At 41.3% G+C, this 16,020-nt stretch overlaps 1 protein-coding gene across 1 annotated transcript; it reads right to left on the reverse strand.

The window, feature by feature from the left end:
* Positions 1-1,821: 1,821 nt before the first annotated feature.
* On the reverse strand, positions 1,822-15,048 carry LOC135533103 (RAD50-interacting protein 1-like; the record flags this gene model as incomplete). Its single annotated transcript, XM_064960506.1, has 9 exons — positions 15,025-15,048; positions 14,222-14,536; positions 13,777-13,993; positions 12,754-12,961; positions 12,244-12,384; positions 3,096-3,252; positions 2,746-2,856; positions 2,309-2,510; positions 1,822-1,959 (listed from the first exon to the last, which is right to left on the reverse strand). Coding segments are annotated over exons 1-9 (1,513 nt in total), but the record flags the coding sequence as incomplete, so codon positions are not given.
* Between the last annotated feature and the right edge of the window lie 972 nt (positions 15,049-16,020).

Raw genomic sequence — 16,020 nt, forward strand, 5'->3', positions numbered from 1 at the left:
AAATATAAATTCACCCTGAACAACACCTTAATTGAACACACAAAAAATTACACCTATCTTGGTCTGACCATATCTGCATCGGGAAACTTTAATATGGCAGTGAATGCACTCAAAGAAAAAGCCCGCAGAGCAATGTATGCAATAAAAATGAAATTATTCAAAATCAATATCCCAATTAGAATTTGGACTAAAATATTTGACAGTGTAATCCTACCAATAGCTCTTTATGGAAGTGAGGTTTGGGGGCCACTCAATAAACTGGACTTTAAAATGTGGGACAAACATCCAATTGAAGCCCTACATGCAGAATTCTGTCGGAAAATCCCACAAGTCCAGAGAAATACACCAACTAATGCATGTAGGGCAGAATTGGGCCGTTTTCCAGTAATAATGAAAATACAGAAAAGATCATTAAAATTTTGGCTACATCTGAATTCAAGTCCAAATTCAAGTCTGCAATTTAAATCACTTCAAACCCAAGAGCTGAGCCCAGAAAGCAGCCCTCTCCAGTCAGCTGGTGTTGGACCTCACCAACCAAGCTGACACCAGCACTGCTTCAAAGAAAGAATTCCAATAAGCAAAATCATGAACCAATCAAAGGAATCATATTTACAACATTGGAAAAATGAAACAAAATCCCAAAGCCGACTAAATTGCTATCTGACCCTAAACAGAGAATATGAATTGGCTGATTATCTCTACTCTGTCAGAGATACGAAGCAGAGACAGATCCTTACCAAGTACAGGCTGAGTGACCACCGATTGGCAATAGAAACCGGCAGACATAAAAAGACATGGCTACCCAAAGAGGAGCGTGTATGTGGTCACTGCATAACAGGGAGGTAGAGACAGAGATGCACTTTCTCCTTTACTGTGATAAATATTCCTCACAAAAGAGATTCATTATTCACAGAAATTACTAAACATATTCCAAATTTTTACAAATTGAACCCAGAGGAAAAACTAAGAATACTCATGGGCGAAGGAGCAATGGCTCCTCTTGCAGCCAAATATGTATTTTCCTGCCATAGCCTGAGGGACACTGAATAATAACATCTGCATAGTAAGCAGTAACTTAATTGTTATTGCTATTTTTGTTATTACTGTAATTATTATTATTTTTGTATTTAATTTTGTATTATTATTTACTACACTTTTATATTTTATATTTGCTATCATTTAGAATTTTGTTACAATGTATATTGTATACATTGTTGCTTTGGCAATATTGACACAATGTTTTTCATGCCAATAAAGCAGCTTGAATTTGAATTTGAAATTTGAGAGACACAGAGAGAGAGAGAGAGAGAGAGAGAGAGAGAGACACAGAGAGAGACAGAGAGACAGAGAGAGAGAGAGAGAGAGAGACACAGAGAGAGAGAGAGAGAGACACAGAGAAGAGAGAGAGAGAGACACAGAGAGAGAGAGACACAGAGAGAGAGAGAGAGAGACAGAGAGAGAGAGAGAGAGAGAGAGAGAGACAGAGAGAGAGAGAGAGACACAGAGAGAGAGAGACACAGAGAGAGAGAGACACAGAGAGAGAGAGAGAGAGAGAGAGAGAGAGAGAGAGAGAGAGAGAGACAGAGAGAGAGAGAGGCAGAGAGAGAGCAGAGAGAGAGAGAAGGAGAGAGAGAAAGAGAGAGAGAGAGAAAGAGAGGCAGAGAGAGAGAGAGAGAGAGAGACAGAGAGAGAGAGAGAGAGAGAGACAGAGAGAGAGAGAGAGAGAGAGAGAGAGAGAGAGATAGAGAGGAAGAAAGAGAGAGAGAGAGAGAGAGAGAGAGAGGTAGAGAGAGAGAGTGATAAAGTAGTTAATAATCCTACCAGTGATGACCAGCAGTAAGGTCATGAAGGTCTCAGCGCAGTCTGGAGCCTTGAGTTCGTCCATGTCACTGATGTCTTTGTACTGGGAGCTCCAAGCCCCCTCAGCAGACAGCATGGCATCCACCTTCTCTATCGCCACTACAGAGAGACACACAGTTGGGATGAGCACACATCACACATTCACTAAATCACATACACTGACATAAACGGAATCTAACAGAGAAGTAAAATCCCACATAAAATCAATCTCTTTCGTCAGTCCCAAATGGCTTCCTACCCCTTCACTTCACCCAAACCCTTCAATGTTTGCAGATCTGTAAGGTAGAAGCGATATGGCGGAAGCTCTGCCAGTACACTGCTTATACCTATCCAGCCCCTTCAGATCTGCGGAAATTGGAGGGTTAGGGCCAAGGGGAAAGAGTAGGGAACGATGAGAGATGCTCCACTGCTGCCTCTCTCACTCACTCTTCCTCTCACAGTGAGCCACTTCTGCAGCACGACCTCTCCAGCAGTACATGCAGCACTCCGGGCAGGGTGCTGGGGTAGGAGTGGGTGGTGCGCAGCTCCCTCTCAAACTGCAGGATCTCATCCACCAGGTGGCAGAAGAGAGAGTCGTCGTAGAGCAGCCGTGGAGCATCCAACGCTAATTTCTCCTGGGCCAGGGTGAGTAGACCGCGACACAGCTCCACCTGGTGGGGACGTGAGGGATGACACAAGATACTTCAATAGCTATAACCATTATATTTTATTATATTAATATATATATATGTTTATATCCTCTCATATGACTGTGGAACATCAAGAGCTGCTACGATTGACAGATGACTGCAATGGACTCAGCTTTGAACCTTGGGGGTGAACACATACTTCAATGGCACATGAACTCAGGATTCCAGATGATCACATAGCGGCTGATCCTCTCACCTTGGCGTTGACGTCAGCTCCATTCCTGTCCAGAATGGGCTGGATCTTCTCCTCCATGAAGTTGGAGCTGTTACCCATCCACATCAGGACCTGGGTCAGGAACCACTCAGGCTGCATGGAGACAGAGATGGAGGTTATTATTATTGTCATAGTCTGTCTGTCTGTGTTTGAGACGTGCTCTGTGTGTGTGTCTGTGTGTGTTTGAGAGACATGCTCTGCGTGTGTGTGTGTGTGTGTGTGTTTGAGAGACATGCTCTGAGTGTGTGTGTGTGTGTGTGTGTGTGTGTGTGTGTGTGTGTGTGTGTGTGTGTGTGTGTGTGTGTGTGTGTGTGTGTGTGTGTTGCTCTAACCTTGTTGAGTGAATTGGTCTGACGGTTTCCAGTGAAGTGGTATCGAAACCTCTTGCTCAGAGGAAGCAACATGATCTGGACAGGAAGAGACAGGGGTGTCGTCGGGGGCAACCCTACACGGGACACAGAGGTTGGCTTCTCTGATATGAGATCATCACTGAGAAACAGGTTAAAGAAACTGGCCAGGTCTTCATCTCAGTACAATATCAACATCAATATCAGTCAATATCTTAGGAAGTGTGTGGGGAACGTTATGTCTGTGGCTGGGAATGTATGAAGTATGAAGCTGGTGTATGAAGAAGTGGAAATACTGCACTGTGTGTATAACCCAGTAGTGTCTATAACCTAGTAGTGTCTATAACCTAGTAGTGTCTATAACCTAGTAGTGTCTATAGCCTAGTAGTGTCTATAGCCTAGTAGTGTCTATAGCCTAGTAGTCTCTATAACCTAGTAGTGTCTATAACCCAGTAGTGTCTATAACCCAGTAGTGTCTATAACCTAGTAGTGTCTATAACCTAGTAGTGTCTATAACCTAGTAGTGTCTATAACCTAGTAGTGTCTATAACCTAGTAGTGTCTATAGCCTAGTAGTGTCTATAACCCAGTAGTGTCTATAACCTAGTAGTGTCTATAACCTAGTAGTGTCTATAGCCTAGTAGTCTCTATAACCTAGTAGTGTCTATAACCTAGTAGTGTCTATAGCCTAGTAGTGTCTATAACCCAGTAGTGTCTATAACCTAGTAGTGTCTATAGCCTAGTAGTGTCTATAACCTAGTAGTGTCTATAGCCTAGTAGTGTCTATAACCCAGTAGTGTCTATAACCTAGTAGTGTCTATAACCTAGTAGTGTCTATAGCCTAGTAGTCTCTATAACCTAGTAGTGTCTATAACCTAGTAGTGTCTATAGCCTAGTAGTGTCTATAACCCAGTAGTGTCTATAACCTAGTAGTGTCTATAACCTAGTAGTGTCTATAGCCTAGTAGTCTCTATAACCCAGTAGTGTCTATAGCCTAGTAGTGTCTATAACCTAGTAGTGTCTATAGCCTAGTAGTCTCTATAACCTAGTAGTGTCTATAGCCTAGTAGTGTCTATAGCCCAGTAGTGTCTATAACCCAGTAGTGTCTATAACCCAGTAGTGTCTATAACCCAGTAGTGTCTATAACCTAGTAGTGTCTATAGCCCAGTAGTGTCTATAACCTAGTAGTGTCTATAACCTAGTAGTGTCTATAGCCTAGTAGTGTCTATAGCCTAGTAGTGTCTATAACCCAGTAGTGTCTATAGCCTAGTAGTGTCTATAGCCTAGTAGTGTCTATAACCCAGTAGTGTCTATAACCCAGTAGTGTCTATAACCCAGTAGTGTCTATAACCTAGTAGTGTCTATAGCCCAGTAGTGTCTATAACCTAGTAGTGTCTATAACCTAGTAGTGTCTATAGCCTAGTAGTGTCTATAGCCTAGTAGTGTCTATAACCCAGTAGTGTCTATAGCCTAGTAGTGTCTATAGCCTAGTAGTGTCTATAGCCCAGTAGTGTCTATAACCCAGTAGTGTCTATAACCCAGTAGTGTCTATAACCTAGTAGTGTCTATAGCCTAGTAGTGTCTATAACCTAGTACTGTCTATAACCTAGTAGTGTCTATAGCCCAGTAGTGTCTATAACCTAGTAGTGTCTATAGCCCAGTAGTGTCTATAACCTAGTAGTGTCTATAACCTAGTAGTGTCTATAGCCTAGTAGTGTCTATAACCTAGTAGTGTCTATAACCCAGTAGTGTCTATAACCCAGTAGTGTATATAACCTAGTAGTGTCTATAGCCTAGTAGTGTCTATAACCTAGTACTGTCTATAACCTAGTAGTGTCTATAACCTAGTAGTGTCTATAACCTAGTAGTGTCTATAGCCCAGTAGTGTCTATAACCTAGTAGTGTCTATAACCTAGTACTGTCTATAACCCAGTAGTGTCTATAACCTAGTAGTGTCTATAGCCTAGTAGTGTCTATAACCCAGTAGTGTGTATAACCCAGTAGTGTCTATAACCTAGTAGTGTCTATAGCCTAGTAGTGTCTATAACCCAGTAGTGTCTATAACCCAGTAGTGTCTATAACCCAGTAGTGTCTATAACCCAGTAGTGTCTATAACCTAGTAGTGTCTATAACCTAGTAGTGTCTATAACCTAGTAGTGTCTATAACCTAGTAGTGTCTATAACCTAGTAGTGTCTATAACCCAGTAGTGTCTATAACCTAGTAGTGTCTATAACCTAGTAGTGTCTATAGCCTAGTAGTCTCTATAACCTAGTAGTGTCTATAACCTAGTAGTGTCTATAGCCTAGTAGTGTCTATAACCCAGTAGTGTCTATAACCTAGTAGTGTCTATAGCCTAGTAGTGTCTATAACCTAGTAGTGTCTATAGCCTAGTAGTGTCTATAACCCAGTAGTGTCTATAACCTAGTAGTGTCTATAACCTAGTAGTGTCTATAGCCTAGTAGTCTCTATAACCTAGTAGTGTCTATAACCTAGTAGTGTCTATAGCCTAGTAGTGTCTATAACCCAGTAGTGTCTATAACCTAGTAGTGTCTATAACCTAGTAGTGTCTATAACCTAGTAGTGTCTATAACCTAGTAGTCTCTATAACCCAGTAGTGTCTATAGCCTAGTAGTGTCTATAACCTAGTAGTGTCTATAGCCTAGTAGTCTCTATAACCTAGTAGTGTCTATAGCCTAGTAGTGTCTATAGCCCAGTAGTGTCTATAACCCAGTAGTGTCTATAACCCAGTAGTGTCTATAACCCAGTAGTGTCTATAACCTAGTAGTGTCTATAGCCCAGTAGTGTCTATAACCTAGTAGTGTCTATAACCTAGTAGTGTCTATAGCCTAGTAGTGTCTATAGCCTAGTAGTGTCTATAACCCAGTAGTGTCTATAGCCCAGTAGTGTCTATAGCCTAGTAGTGTCTATAACCCAGTAGTGTCTATAACCCAGTAGTGTCTATAACCCAGTAGTGTCTATAACCCAGTAGTGTCTATAGCCCAGTAGTGTCTATAACCTAGTAGTGTCTATAACCTAGTAGTGTCTATAGCCTAGTAGTGTCTATAGCCTAGTAGTGTCTATAACCCAGTAGTGTCTATAGCCTAGTAGTGTCTATAGCCTAGTAGTGTCTATAGCCCAGTAGTGTCTATAACCCAGTAGTGTCTATAACCCAGTAGTGTCTATAACCTAGTAGTGTCTATAGCCTAGTAGTGTCTATAACCTAGTACTGTCTATAACCTAGTAGTGTCTATAGCCCAGTAGTGTCTATAACCTAGTAGTGTCTATAGCCCAGTAGTGTCTATAACCTAGTAGTGTCTATAACCTAGTAGTGTCTATAGCCTAGTAGTGTCTATAACCTAGTAGTGTCTATAACCCAGTAGTGTCTATAACCTAGTAGTGTATATAACCTAGTAGTGTCTATAGCCTAGTAGTGTCTATAGCCTAGTAGTGTCTATAACCTAGTACTGTCTATAACCTAGTAGTGTCTATAGCCCAGTAGTGTCTATAACCTAGTAGTGTCTATAACCTAGTACTGTCTATAACCCAGTAGTGTCTATAACCTAGTAGTGTCTATAGCCTAGTAGTGTCTATAACCTAGTAGTGTGTATAACCCAGTAGTGTCTATAACCTAGTAGTGTCTATAGCCTAGTAGTGTCTATAACCTAGTAGTGTCTATAACCCAGTAGTGTCTATAACCCAGTAGTGTCTATAACCTAGTAGTGTCTATAGCCTAGTAGTGTCTATAACCTAGTACTGTCTATAACCCAGTAGTGTCTATAACCCAGTAGTGTCTATAACCTAGTAGTGTCTATAACCCAGTCCTGTCTATAACCTAGTAGTGTCTATAACCCAGTCTTGTCTATAACCTAGTAGTGTCTATAGCCTAGTAGTGTCTATAACCTAGTAGTGTCTATAGCCTAGTAGTGTCTATAACCCAGTAGTGTCTATAACCTAGTAGTGTCTATAACCCAGTAGTGTCTATAACCTAGTAGTGTCTATAGCCTAGTAGTGTCTATAGCCTAGTAGTGTCTATAACCTAGTAGTGTCTATAACCCAGTAGTGTCTATAACCCAGTAGTGTCTATAGCCCAGTAGTGTCTATAGCCTAGTAGTGTCTATAACTAGTAGTGTCTATAGCCTAGTAGTGTCTATAGCCAGTAGTGTCTATAACCTAGTAGTGTCTATAACCTAGTAGTGTCTATAACCTAGTAGTGTCTATAGCCTAGTAGTGTCTATAACCTAGTAGTGTCTATAGCCCAGTAGTGTCTATAACCTAGTAGTGTCTATAACCCAGTAGTGTCTATAACCTAGTAGTGTCTATAACCTAGTAGTGTCTATAGCCTAGTAGTGTCTATAGCCTAGTAGTGTCTATAGCCTAGTAGTGTCTATAGCCCAGTAGTGTCTATAGCCTAGTAGTGTCTATAGCCTAGTAGTGTCTATAGCCTAGTAGTGTCTATAGCCTAGTAGTGTCTATAACCTAGTAGTGTCTATAACCTAATAGTGTCTATAGACCAGTAGTGTCTATAACCCAGTAGTGTCTATAGCCCAGTAGTGTCTATAGCCCAGTAGTATCTATAACCTAGTAGTGTCTATAACCTAATAGTGTCTATAGCCCAGTAGTGTCTATAGCCCAGTAGTGTCTATAACCCAGTAGTGTCTATAACCTAATAGTGTCTATAGCCCAGTAGTGTCTATAACCCAGTAGTGTCTATAACCCAGTAGTGTCTATAACCCAGTAGTGTCTATAACCCAGTCCTGTCTATAACCTAGTAGTGTCTATAACCCAGTCCTGTCTATAACCTAGTAGTGTCTATAACCTAGTAGTGTCTCTAACCTAGTAGTGTCTCTAACCTAGTAGTGTCTATAACCCAGTAGTGTCTATAACCCAGTAGTGTCTATAACCTAGTAGTGTCTATAGCCCAGTAGTGTCTATAACCCAGTAGTGTCTATAACCCAGTAGTGTCTATAACCCAGTCCTGTCTATAACCTAGTAGTGTCTATAACCCAGTCCTGTCTATAACCTAGTAGTGTCTATAACCTAGTAGTGTCTCTAACCTAGTAGTGTCTCTAACCTAGTAGTGTCTCTAACCTAGTAGTGTCTATAACCCAGTAGTGTCTATAACCCAGTAGTGTCTATAACCTAGTAGTGTCTATAACCTAGTAGTGTCTATAGCCTAGTAGTGTCTATAACCTAGTAGTGTCTATAACCTAGTAGTGTCTCTAACCTAGTAGTGTCTATAGCCTAGTAGTGTCTATAGCCTAGTAGTGTCTATAACCTAGTAGTGTCTATAACCTAGTAGTGTCTATAACCCAGTAGTGTCTATAGCCCAGTAGTGTCTATAGCCTAGTAGTGTCTATAACCTAGTAGTGTCTATAGCCTAGTAGTGTCTATAGCCTAGTAGTGTCTATAGCCCAGTAGTGTCTATAGCCTAGTAGTGTCTATAGCCTAGTAGTGTCTATAGCCTAGTAGTGTCTATAGCCTAGTAGTGTCTATAACCCAGTAGTGTCTATAACCTAGTAGTGTCTATAGCCTAGTAGTGTCTATAGCCTAGTAGTGTCTATAGCCTAGTAGTGTCTATAGCCCAGTAGTGTCTATTAGTAGTGTCTATAGCCTAGTAGTGTCTATAGCCTAGTAGTGTCTATAGCCTAGTAGTGTCTATAGCCTAGTAGTGTCTATAACCTAGTAGTGTCTATAACCTAATAGTGTCTATAACCAGTAGTGTCTATAACCCAGTAGTGTCTATAGCCCAGTAGTGTCTATAGCCCAGTAGTGTCTATAACCTAGTAGTGTCTATAACCTAATAGTGTCTATAGCCCAGTAGTGTCTATAGCCCAGTAGTGTCTATAACCTAGTAGTGTCTATAACCTAATAGTGTCTATAGCCCAGTAGTGTCTATAACCCAGTAGTGTCTATAACCCAGTAGTGTCTATAACCCAGTAGTGTCTATAACCCAGTAGTGTCTATAACCCAGTCCTGTCTATAACCTAGTAGTGTCTATAACCCAGTCCTTCTATAACCTAGTAGTGTCTATAACCTAGTAGTGTCTCTAACCTAGTAGTGTCTCTAACCTAGTAGTGTCTATAACCCAGTAGTGTCTATAACCCAGTAGTGTCTATAACCTAGTAGTGTCTATAGCCTAGTAGTGTCTATAACCCAGTAGTGTCTATAACCCAGTAGTGTCTATAACCCAGTAGTGTCTATAACCCAGTAGTGTCTATAACCCAGTCCTGTCTATAACCTAGTAGTGTCTATAACCCAGTCCTGTCTATAACCTAGTAGTGTCTATAACCTAGTAGTGTCTCTAACCTAGTAGTGTCTCTAACCTAGTAGTGTCTCTAACCTAGTAGTGTCTATAACCCAGCAGTGTCTATAACCCAGTAGTGTCTATAACCTAGTAGTGTCTATAACCTAGTAGTGTCTATAGCCTAGTAGTGTCTATAACCTAGTAGTGTCTATAACCTAGTAGTGTCTATAACCTAGTAGTGTCTCTAACCTAGTAGTGTCTATAACCCAGTATTGTCTATAACCTAGTAGTGTCTATAACCTAGTAGTGTCTATAACCTAGTAGTGTGTATAACCCAGTCCTGTCTATAACCTAGTAGTGTCTATAACCCAGTCCTGTCTATAACCCAGTCCTGTATATAACCCAGTCCTGTCTATAACCCAGTCCTGTCTACAACCCAGTCCTGTCTATAACCCAGTCCTGTCTATAACCCAGTAGTGTCTATAACCTAGTAGTGTCTATAACCTAGTAGTGTCTATAACCCAGTCCTGTCTATAACCCAGTAGTGTCTACAACCTAGTAGTGTCTCTAACCCAGTCCTGTCTATAACCTAGTAGTGTCTATAACCCAGTCCTGTCTATAACCTAGTAGTGTCTATAACCTAGTAGTGTCTCTAACCTAGTAGTGTCTCTAACCTAGTAGTGTCTCTAACCTAGTAGTGTCTATAACCCAGTAGTGTCTATAACCCAGTAGTGTCTATAACCTAGTAGTGTCTCTAACCTAGTAGTGTCTCTAACCTAGTAGTGTCTATAACCCAGTAGTGTCTATAACCTAGTAGTGTCTATAACCCAGTCCTGTCTACAACCCAGTCCTGTCTATAACCCAGTCCTGTCTACAACCCAGTCCTGTCTACAACCCAGTCCTGTCTACAACCCAGTAGTGTGTATAACCTAGTAGTGTCTATAACCTAGTAGTGTCTATAACCCAGTCCTGTCTACAACCCAGTCCTGTCTACAACCCAGTCCTGTCTACAACCCAGTCCTGTCTACAACCCAGTCCTGTCTATAACCCAGTAGTGTATATAACCTAGTAGTGTCTATAACCTAGTAGTGCCTATAACCCAGTCCTGTCTATAACCCAGTCCTGTCTATAACCCAGTCCTGTCTACAACCCAGTCCTGTCTACAAGTAGTCCTGTCTATAACCCAGTAGTGTATATAACCTAGTAGTGTCTATAACCTAGTAGTGCCTATAACCCAGTCCTGTCTATAAATCAGTCCTGTCTATAACCCAGTCCTGTCTACAACCCAGTCCTGTCTACAACCCAGTCCTGTCTATAACCCAGTCCTGTCTATAACCCAGTCCTGTCTATAACCCAGTAGTGTATATAACCTAGTAGTGTCTATAACCCAGTAGTGTCTATAACCTAGTAGTGTCTATAACCCAGTCCTGTCTATAACCCAGTAGTGTATATAACCTAGTAGTGTCTATAACCCAGTAGTGTCTATAACCTAGTAGTGTCTATAGCCTAGTAGTGTCTATAACCCAGTAGTGTCTACAACCCAGTTGTCACGCCCTGGTCGAGGTATTTTGTGTTTATCTTCATTTATTTGGTCAGGCCAGGGTGTGGCATGGGGTTTTTGTATGTGGTGTGTTGGTATTGGGTTTGTAGCTTAGTGGGGTGTTCTAGTTAAGTCTATGGTTGTCTGAAGTGGTTCTCAATCAGAGGCAGGTGTTTATCGTTGTCTCTGATTGGGAACCATATTTAGGCAGCCATATTCTTTGTGTGTTTCGTGGGTGATTGTCCTTAGTGTCCTTGTTCCTGTCTCTGTGTTAGTTTACACAAGTATAGGCTGTTTCGGTTTTTGTTACGTTCATTACGTTCTTTGTTTTGTAGTATTTGTATTGATTTCGTGTTTATGTTTGTTGATTAAACATGGATCGCAATCTACACGCTGCATTTTGGTCCGACTCTCCTTCACCGCATGAAAACCGTTACACCAGTCCTGTCTACAATCCAGTAGTGTGTATAACCTAGTAGTGTGTGTATAACCTAGTAGTGTCTATAATCCAGTCCTGTCTAGAACCCAGTCTATAACCTAGTAGTGTCTAGAACAGCGTGCGTATAACCTAGTAGTGTCTATAATCCAGTCCTGTCTACAACCCAGTAGTGTGTATAACCTAGTAGTGTCTAGAACAGCGTGCGTATAACCTAGTAGTGTCTATAATCCAGTCCTGTCTACAACCCAGTCGTGTGTATAACCTAGTAGTGTCTAGAACAGCGTGCGTATAACCTAGTAGTGTCTAGTCGTGTGTATAACCTAATCCAGTAACCTAGTAGTGTCTATACAGTCCTGTCTACAACCCAGTCGTGTGTATAACCTAGTAGTGTCTAGAACAGCGTGCGTATAACCTAGTAGTGTCTAGAACAGCGTGTGTATAACCTAGTAGTGTCTAGAACAGCGTGCGTATAACCTAGTAGTGTCTATAATCCAGTCCTGTCTACAACCCAGTCCTGTCTATAACCTAGTAGTGTCTAGAACAGCGTGCGTATAACCTAGTAGTGTCTATAATCCAGTCCTGTCTACAACCCAGTAGTGTGTATAACCTAGTAGTGTCTAGAACAGCGTGCGTATAACCTAGTAGTGTCTATAATCCAGTCCTGTCTACAACCCAGTCGTGCGTATAACCTATAGTGTCTATAATCCAGCCTGTCTACAACCCAGTAGTATCACCTAGTAGTGTGTGCGTATAACCTAGTAGTGTCTATAACAGCGTGCGTATAAAGTCCTGTCTACAACCCAGTCCTGTCTATAACCTAGTAGTGTCTAGAACAGCGTATGTATAACAGACGATAATGCTGGTGTGTATGTCTTCGACTCTGATAACACTATATTAGGGTGAAGGATACGAGGTCTGTAGAGACAGGAGCTGGGCCACCAGTAGCTCCAGCTGGCTGTGGAGCTCCTGAGCGTTGGCAGGGGGGGAGAGAGACTGGGTGGGAGGAGAGATGAACGGCCAGTGGAGCTGGATCAGCAACTCCTCAAAATCACTGCCAGACAGAGGGGGAGGAGTTACAAATCACATTCAGGTCTGAGGTAGCTAGACTTTGGATCATCATCATAACTGTGAATCACCAAGCCCGGTCCCGGAGAGCTACCGTGTGTCTCTTACTTGTTCTGGCCCAACACAAATACACCTGGTCAACTAATCATTTAGACTGAATTAGATGGGTTAGTGTCAGGCTGGAACAAAGCCATGCATGGACAGTTGCTCTCCAGGACCAGGGTTTCTGACCACTGATCTAAACAGAGATCCTAATAACTAGCATAGAGTTCTCCATCGACAGTCCTTCTGCTCCGGCCCGGCCCGCTAACACAACACACTGCCTGCCCTGTCTGACCCACTCAGACACACATACCCAGCCAGTCTGTCCTTAATGATCTTGTGCCAGAAGCATAGTGTCTCTCTGAGGAAGGCCTGGAGATGAGAGCAGCCAGACTGCTTTAGGCCCACATCTAGACGGGCCATGCTGCCCACCGCCACCACTGCCTCCCATATACTGTTGGTGATCAGACACTGCTGGATGCTGTCACTGTGGGAGGAGAGAACGACAGTGGGCGGAACAACTTAACATACAGTAGGATACCATTTTTGTGTGTGTATTCCAACCAGGATCCTATCTTTGAATAGTGTCAAATATATTGTCCAACTACAAGAAGATGAAAATATATTGTCCAACTGCAAGAAGATGAAAATATATTGTCCAACTGCAAGAAGATGAAAATATATTGTCCAACTGCAAGAAGATGAAAATATATTGTCCAACTACAAGAAGATGAAAATATATTGTCCAACAAGAAGATGAAAATATATTGCAAGAAGATGAAAATATATTGTCCAACTACACGAAGATGAAAATATATTGTCCAACTGCAAGAAGATGAAAATATATTGTCCAACTGCAAGAAGATGAAAATATATTGTCCAACTACAAGAAGATGAAAATATATTGTCCAACTGCAAGAAGATGAAAATATATTGTCCAACTGCAAGAAGATGAAAATATATTGTCCAACTACAAGAAGATGAAAATATATTGTCCAACTACAAGAAGATGAAAATATATTGTCCAACTGCAAGAAGATGAAAATATATTGTCCAACTCCAACAAGAAGATGAAAATATATTGTCCAACTGCAAGAAGATGAAAATATATTGTCCAACTACAAGAAGATGAATTGTCCAACTACAAGAAGATGAAAATATATTGTCCAACTACAAGAAGATGAAAATATATTGTCCAACTGCAAGAAGATGAAAATATATTGTCCAACTGCAAGAAGATGAAAATATATTGTCCAACTGCAAGAAGATGAAAATATATTGTCAACTACAAGAAGAAGAAAATAATAATACTGTTGTGAGTTCTTCAATGCGTGACACTGCAGGTATTTCATGTGTTTCTCTGTGTTGTCCAGCTGTTCCAGGGTCCGTCCCAGACTGTCTGCCCAGGGCTGGGCGCCCTGCAGGTGCTGTATCAGGGTGTTGGACAGGACCCTCTCCCGCTGGAGCAAACCTTCCAGAGACACACGGGACTCCTCGGCAGCAGACAGCGCTGCTGACACCCGCAGCGGCACCGAACTGGACACCGTCAGAACCTGAGAATGTGGGTGGAGGAAGACCTGTCAGCAAGGGAAATGCACGCCCTTAAACTGGCTAGCAAAGGTTAGCTATAGATCATGTTTGTATTACTTACATTAACTAGCAAGGGGCAGAATAATACTCGCATTATTAACGATTCTATTATTTTTCATGCAATAATTGATACAGCATTGAAAGCTGATGTGAGTGTGCAACATGAAGTTAACAACGCGCTTGCTACCTACCTGCTCCTCCAGCAACTTGGTTTCCGCTGTCAGTTTCTCCAGGAGCGCGCTAACTTTCTTCAGCGACTTCAGATCCACTCCGATTTCTTTTTCTATCAAGTCGACAAGGTAGACGGGGAGAACTCCCTCCCCCGATCCTGTTTCGGAGTCTTCATCATTTGTCGATATAGGGCTTTGTAGATCAGATTCATCACTTTGGCCGTTTTGCTGCTCTGCAGAGGGCGCCGCCATCTTTCTTCTGTGTCTCTTCCACGTCAACAGCACGCAGATGTAAACACAGCACCGAACACAGCCGTCACCGTCTATACACCACCTCTAGTGGTGGCAGTTAGTACTACGGGACCTGTCACGGGTAAACACTTGGGACATTTCCAACTACTACACAATCCACGCTTCCTTCCCTCCTCCATTCATTGGTTCATGTAACCAGTGATATCATAATTGGAGTGGTGATAGCTTCAGACAATTTACCGTAGATGTGTTATTTCAGTGATTACTAAAGGGAATTAGGAAGGATGTTTCCAAAACAAGACCCTCTTCAGTGTTGGGTGTCATGTTGACAATCAAGACCTCACAGGAAACAACTGGACATACTGTATGTGCTCAGTTATGTAGTTGTTGAACTAATCTGTTACCCAGAACGGAACAGTTACTATCTCTAGCGTCTTATTCTGTCCTATTCTACTGTATCTTAGTCTATGCAGCTCTGACATTGCTTGTCCAAATATTTATATATTCTTAATTCCATCCCTTTACTTTAGATTGTGTATATTGTTAGATATTACTAGTTAGATATTACTCACTGTTGGAGCTAGAAACACAAGCATTTCAACACCCGCAGTAACATCTACTATACACGTGTATGTGACCAATGAAATGTGATTTGATTATATCTCAAACATATTATAAAATGTGTAGCAGCTCCCTTATCCTTCATTCGTACATCCTTTTCTGTGAATGCCCAAATATCTACCTCTCATCCCATACTGTATCATATGCTTGCTCTTTGCACCCCAGTATCATATGCTTGGGTCTTCTTCACATTACTATTCATATGCTTGGGTATCTTCCATTACTATCATATGGCTTATCTATTGCCTTAACATATGCTTGGGTCTTTGCACTACTATCATATGCTTTTGTTTCTTTTGTTTACTATAATATTGACTATGTTTTGTTTATTCATATGTAACTCTGTGTTCTATGTTCAAATTTCATATGCTTCAGTCTTGGCCAGGTCCCAGTTGCAAATATGAACTTGTTCTTCGTTACTTCCTACCTGGTTAAATAAAATAAATAAAAATCAAATCCTTGTTTGTCATCTTCCTGTGAATGGGGAATATTCTTGGGTCTGTTCCGTTACTATCATATGCTTGGGTCTCTTCCGTTACTATCATATGCTTGAGTCTGTTCCGTTACTATCATATGCTTGAATCTGTTCCGTTACTATCATATGCCTGAATCTGTTCCGTTACTATCATATGCTTGAATCTGTTCCGTTACTATCATATGCTTGAATCTGTTCCATTGCTATCATATGCTTGACTCTGTTCCGTTACTATCATATGCTTGACTCTGTTCCATTGCTATCATATGCTTGAATCTGTTCCATTGCTATCATATGCTTGACTCTGTTCCGTTACTATCATATGCTTGACTCTGTTCCATTGCTATCATATGCTTGAATCTGTTCCATTGCTATCATACGCTTGAATCTGTTCCGTTACTATCATATGCTTGAATCTGTTCCATTGCTATCATATGCTTGAATCTGTTCCGTTACTATCATATGCTTGAAT

Source organism: Oncorhynchus masou, unplaced genomic scaffold (assembly GCF_036934945.1).
Source record: "Oncorhynchus masou masou isolate Uvic2021 unplaced genomic scaffold, UVic_Omas_1.1 unplaced_scaffold_2217, whole genome shotgun sequence".
In the NCBI taxonomy this organism is placed as follows: Eukaryota; Metazoa; Chordata; class Actinopteri; order Salmoniformes; family Salmonidae; genus Oncorhynchus; species Oncorhynchus masou.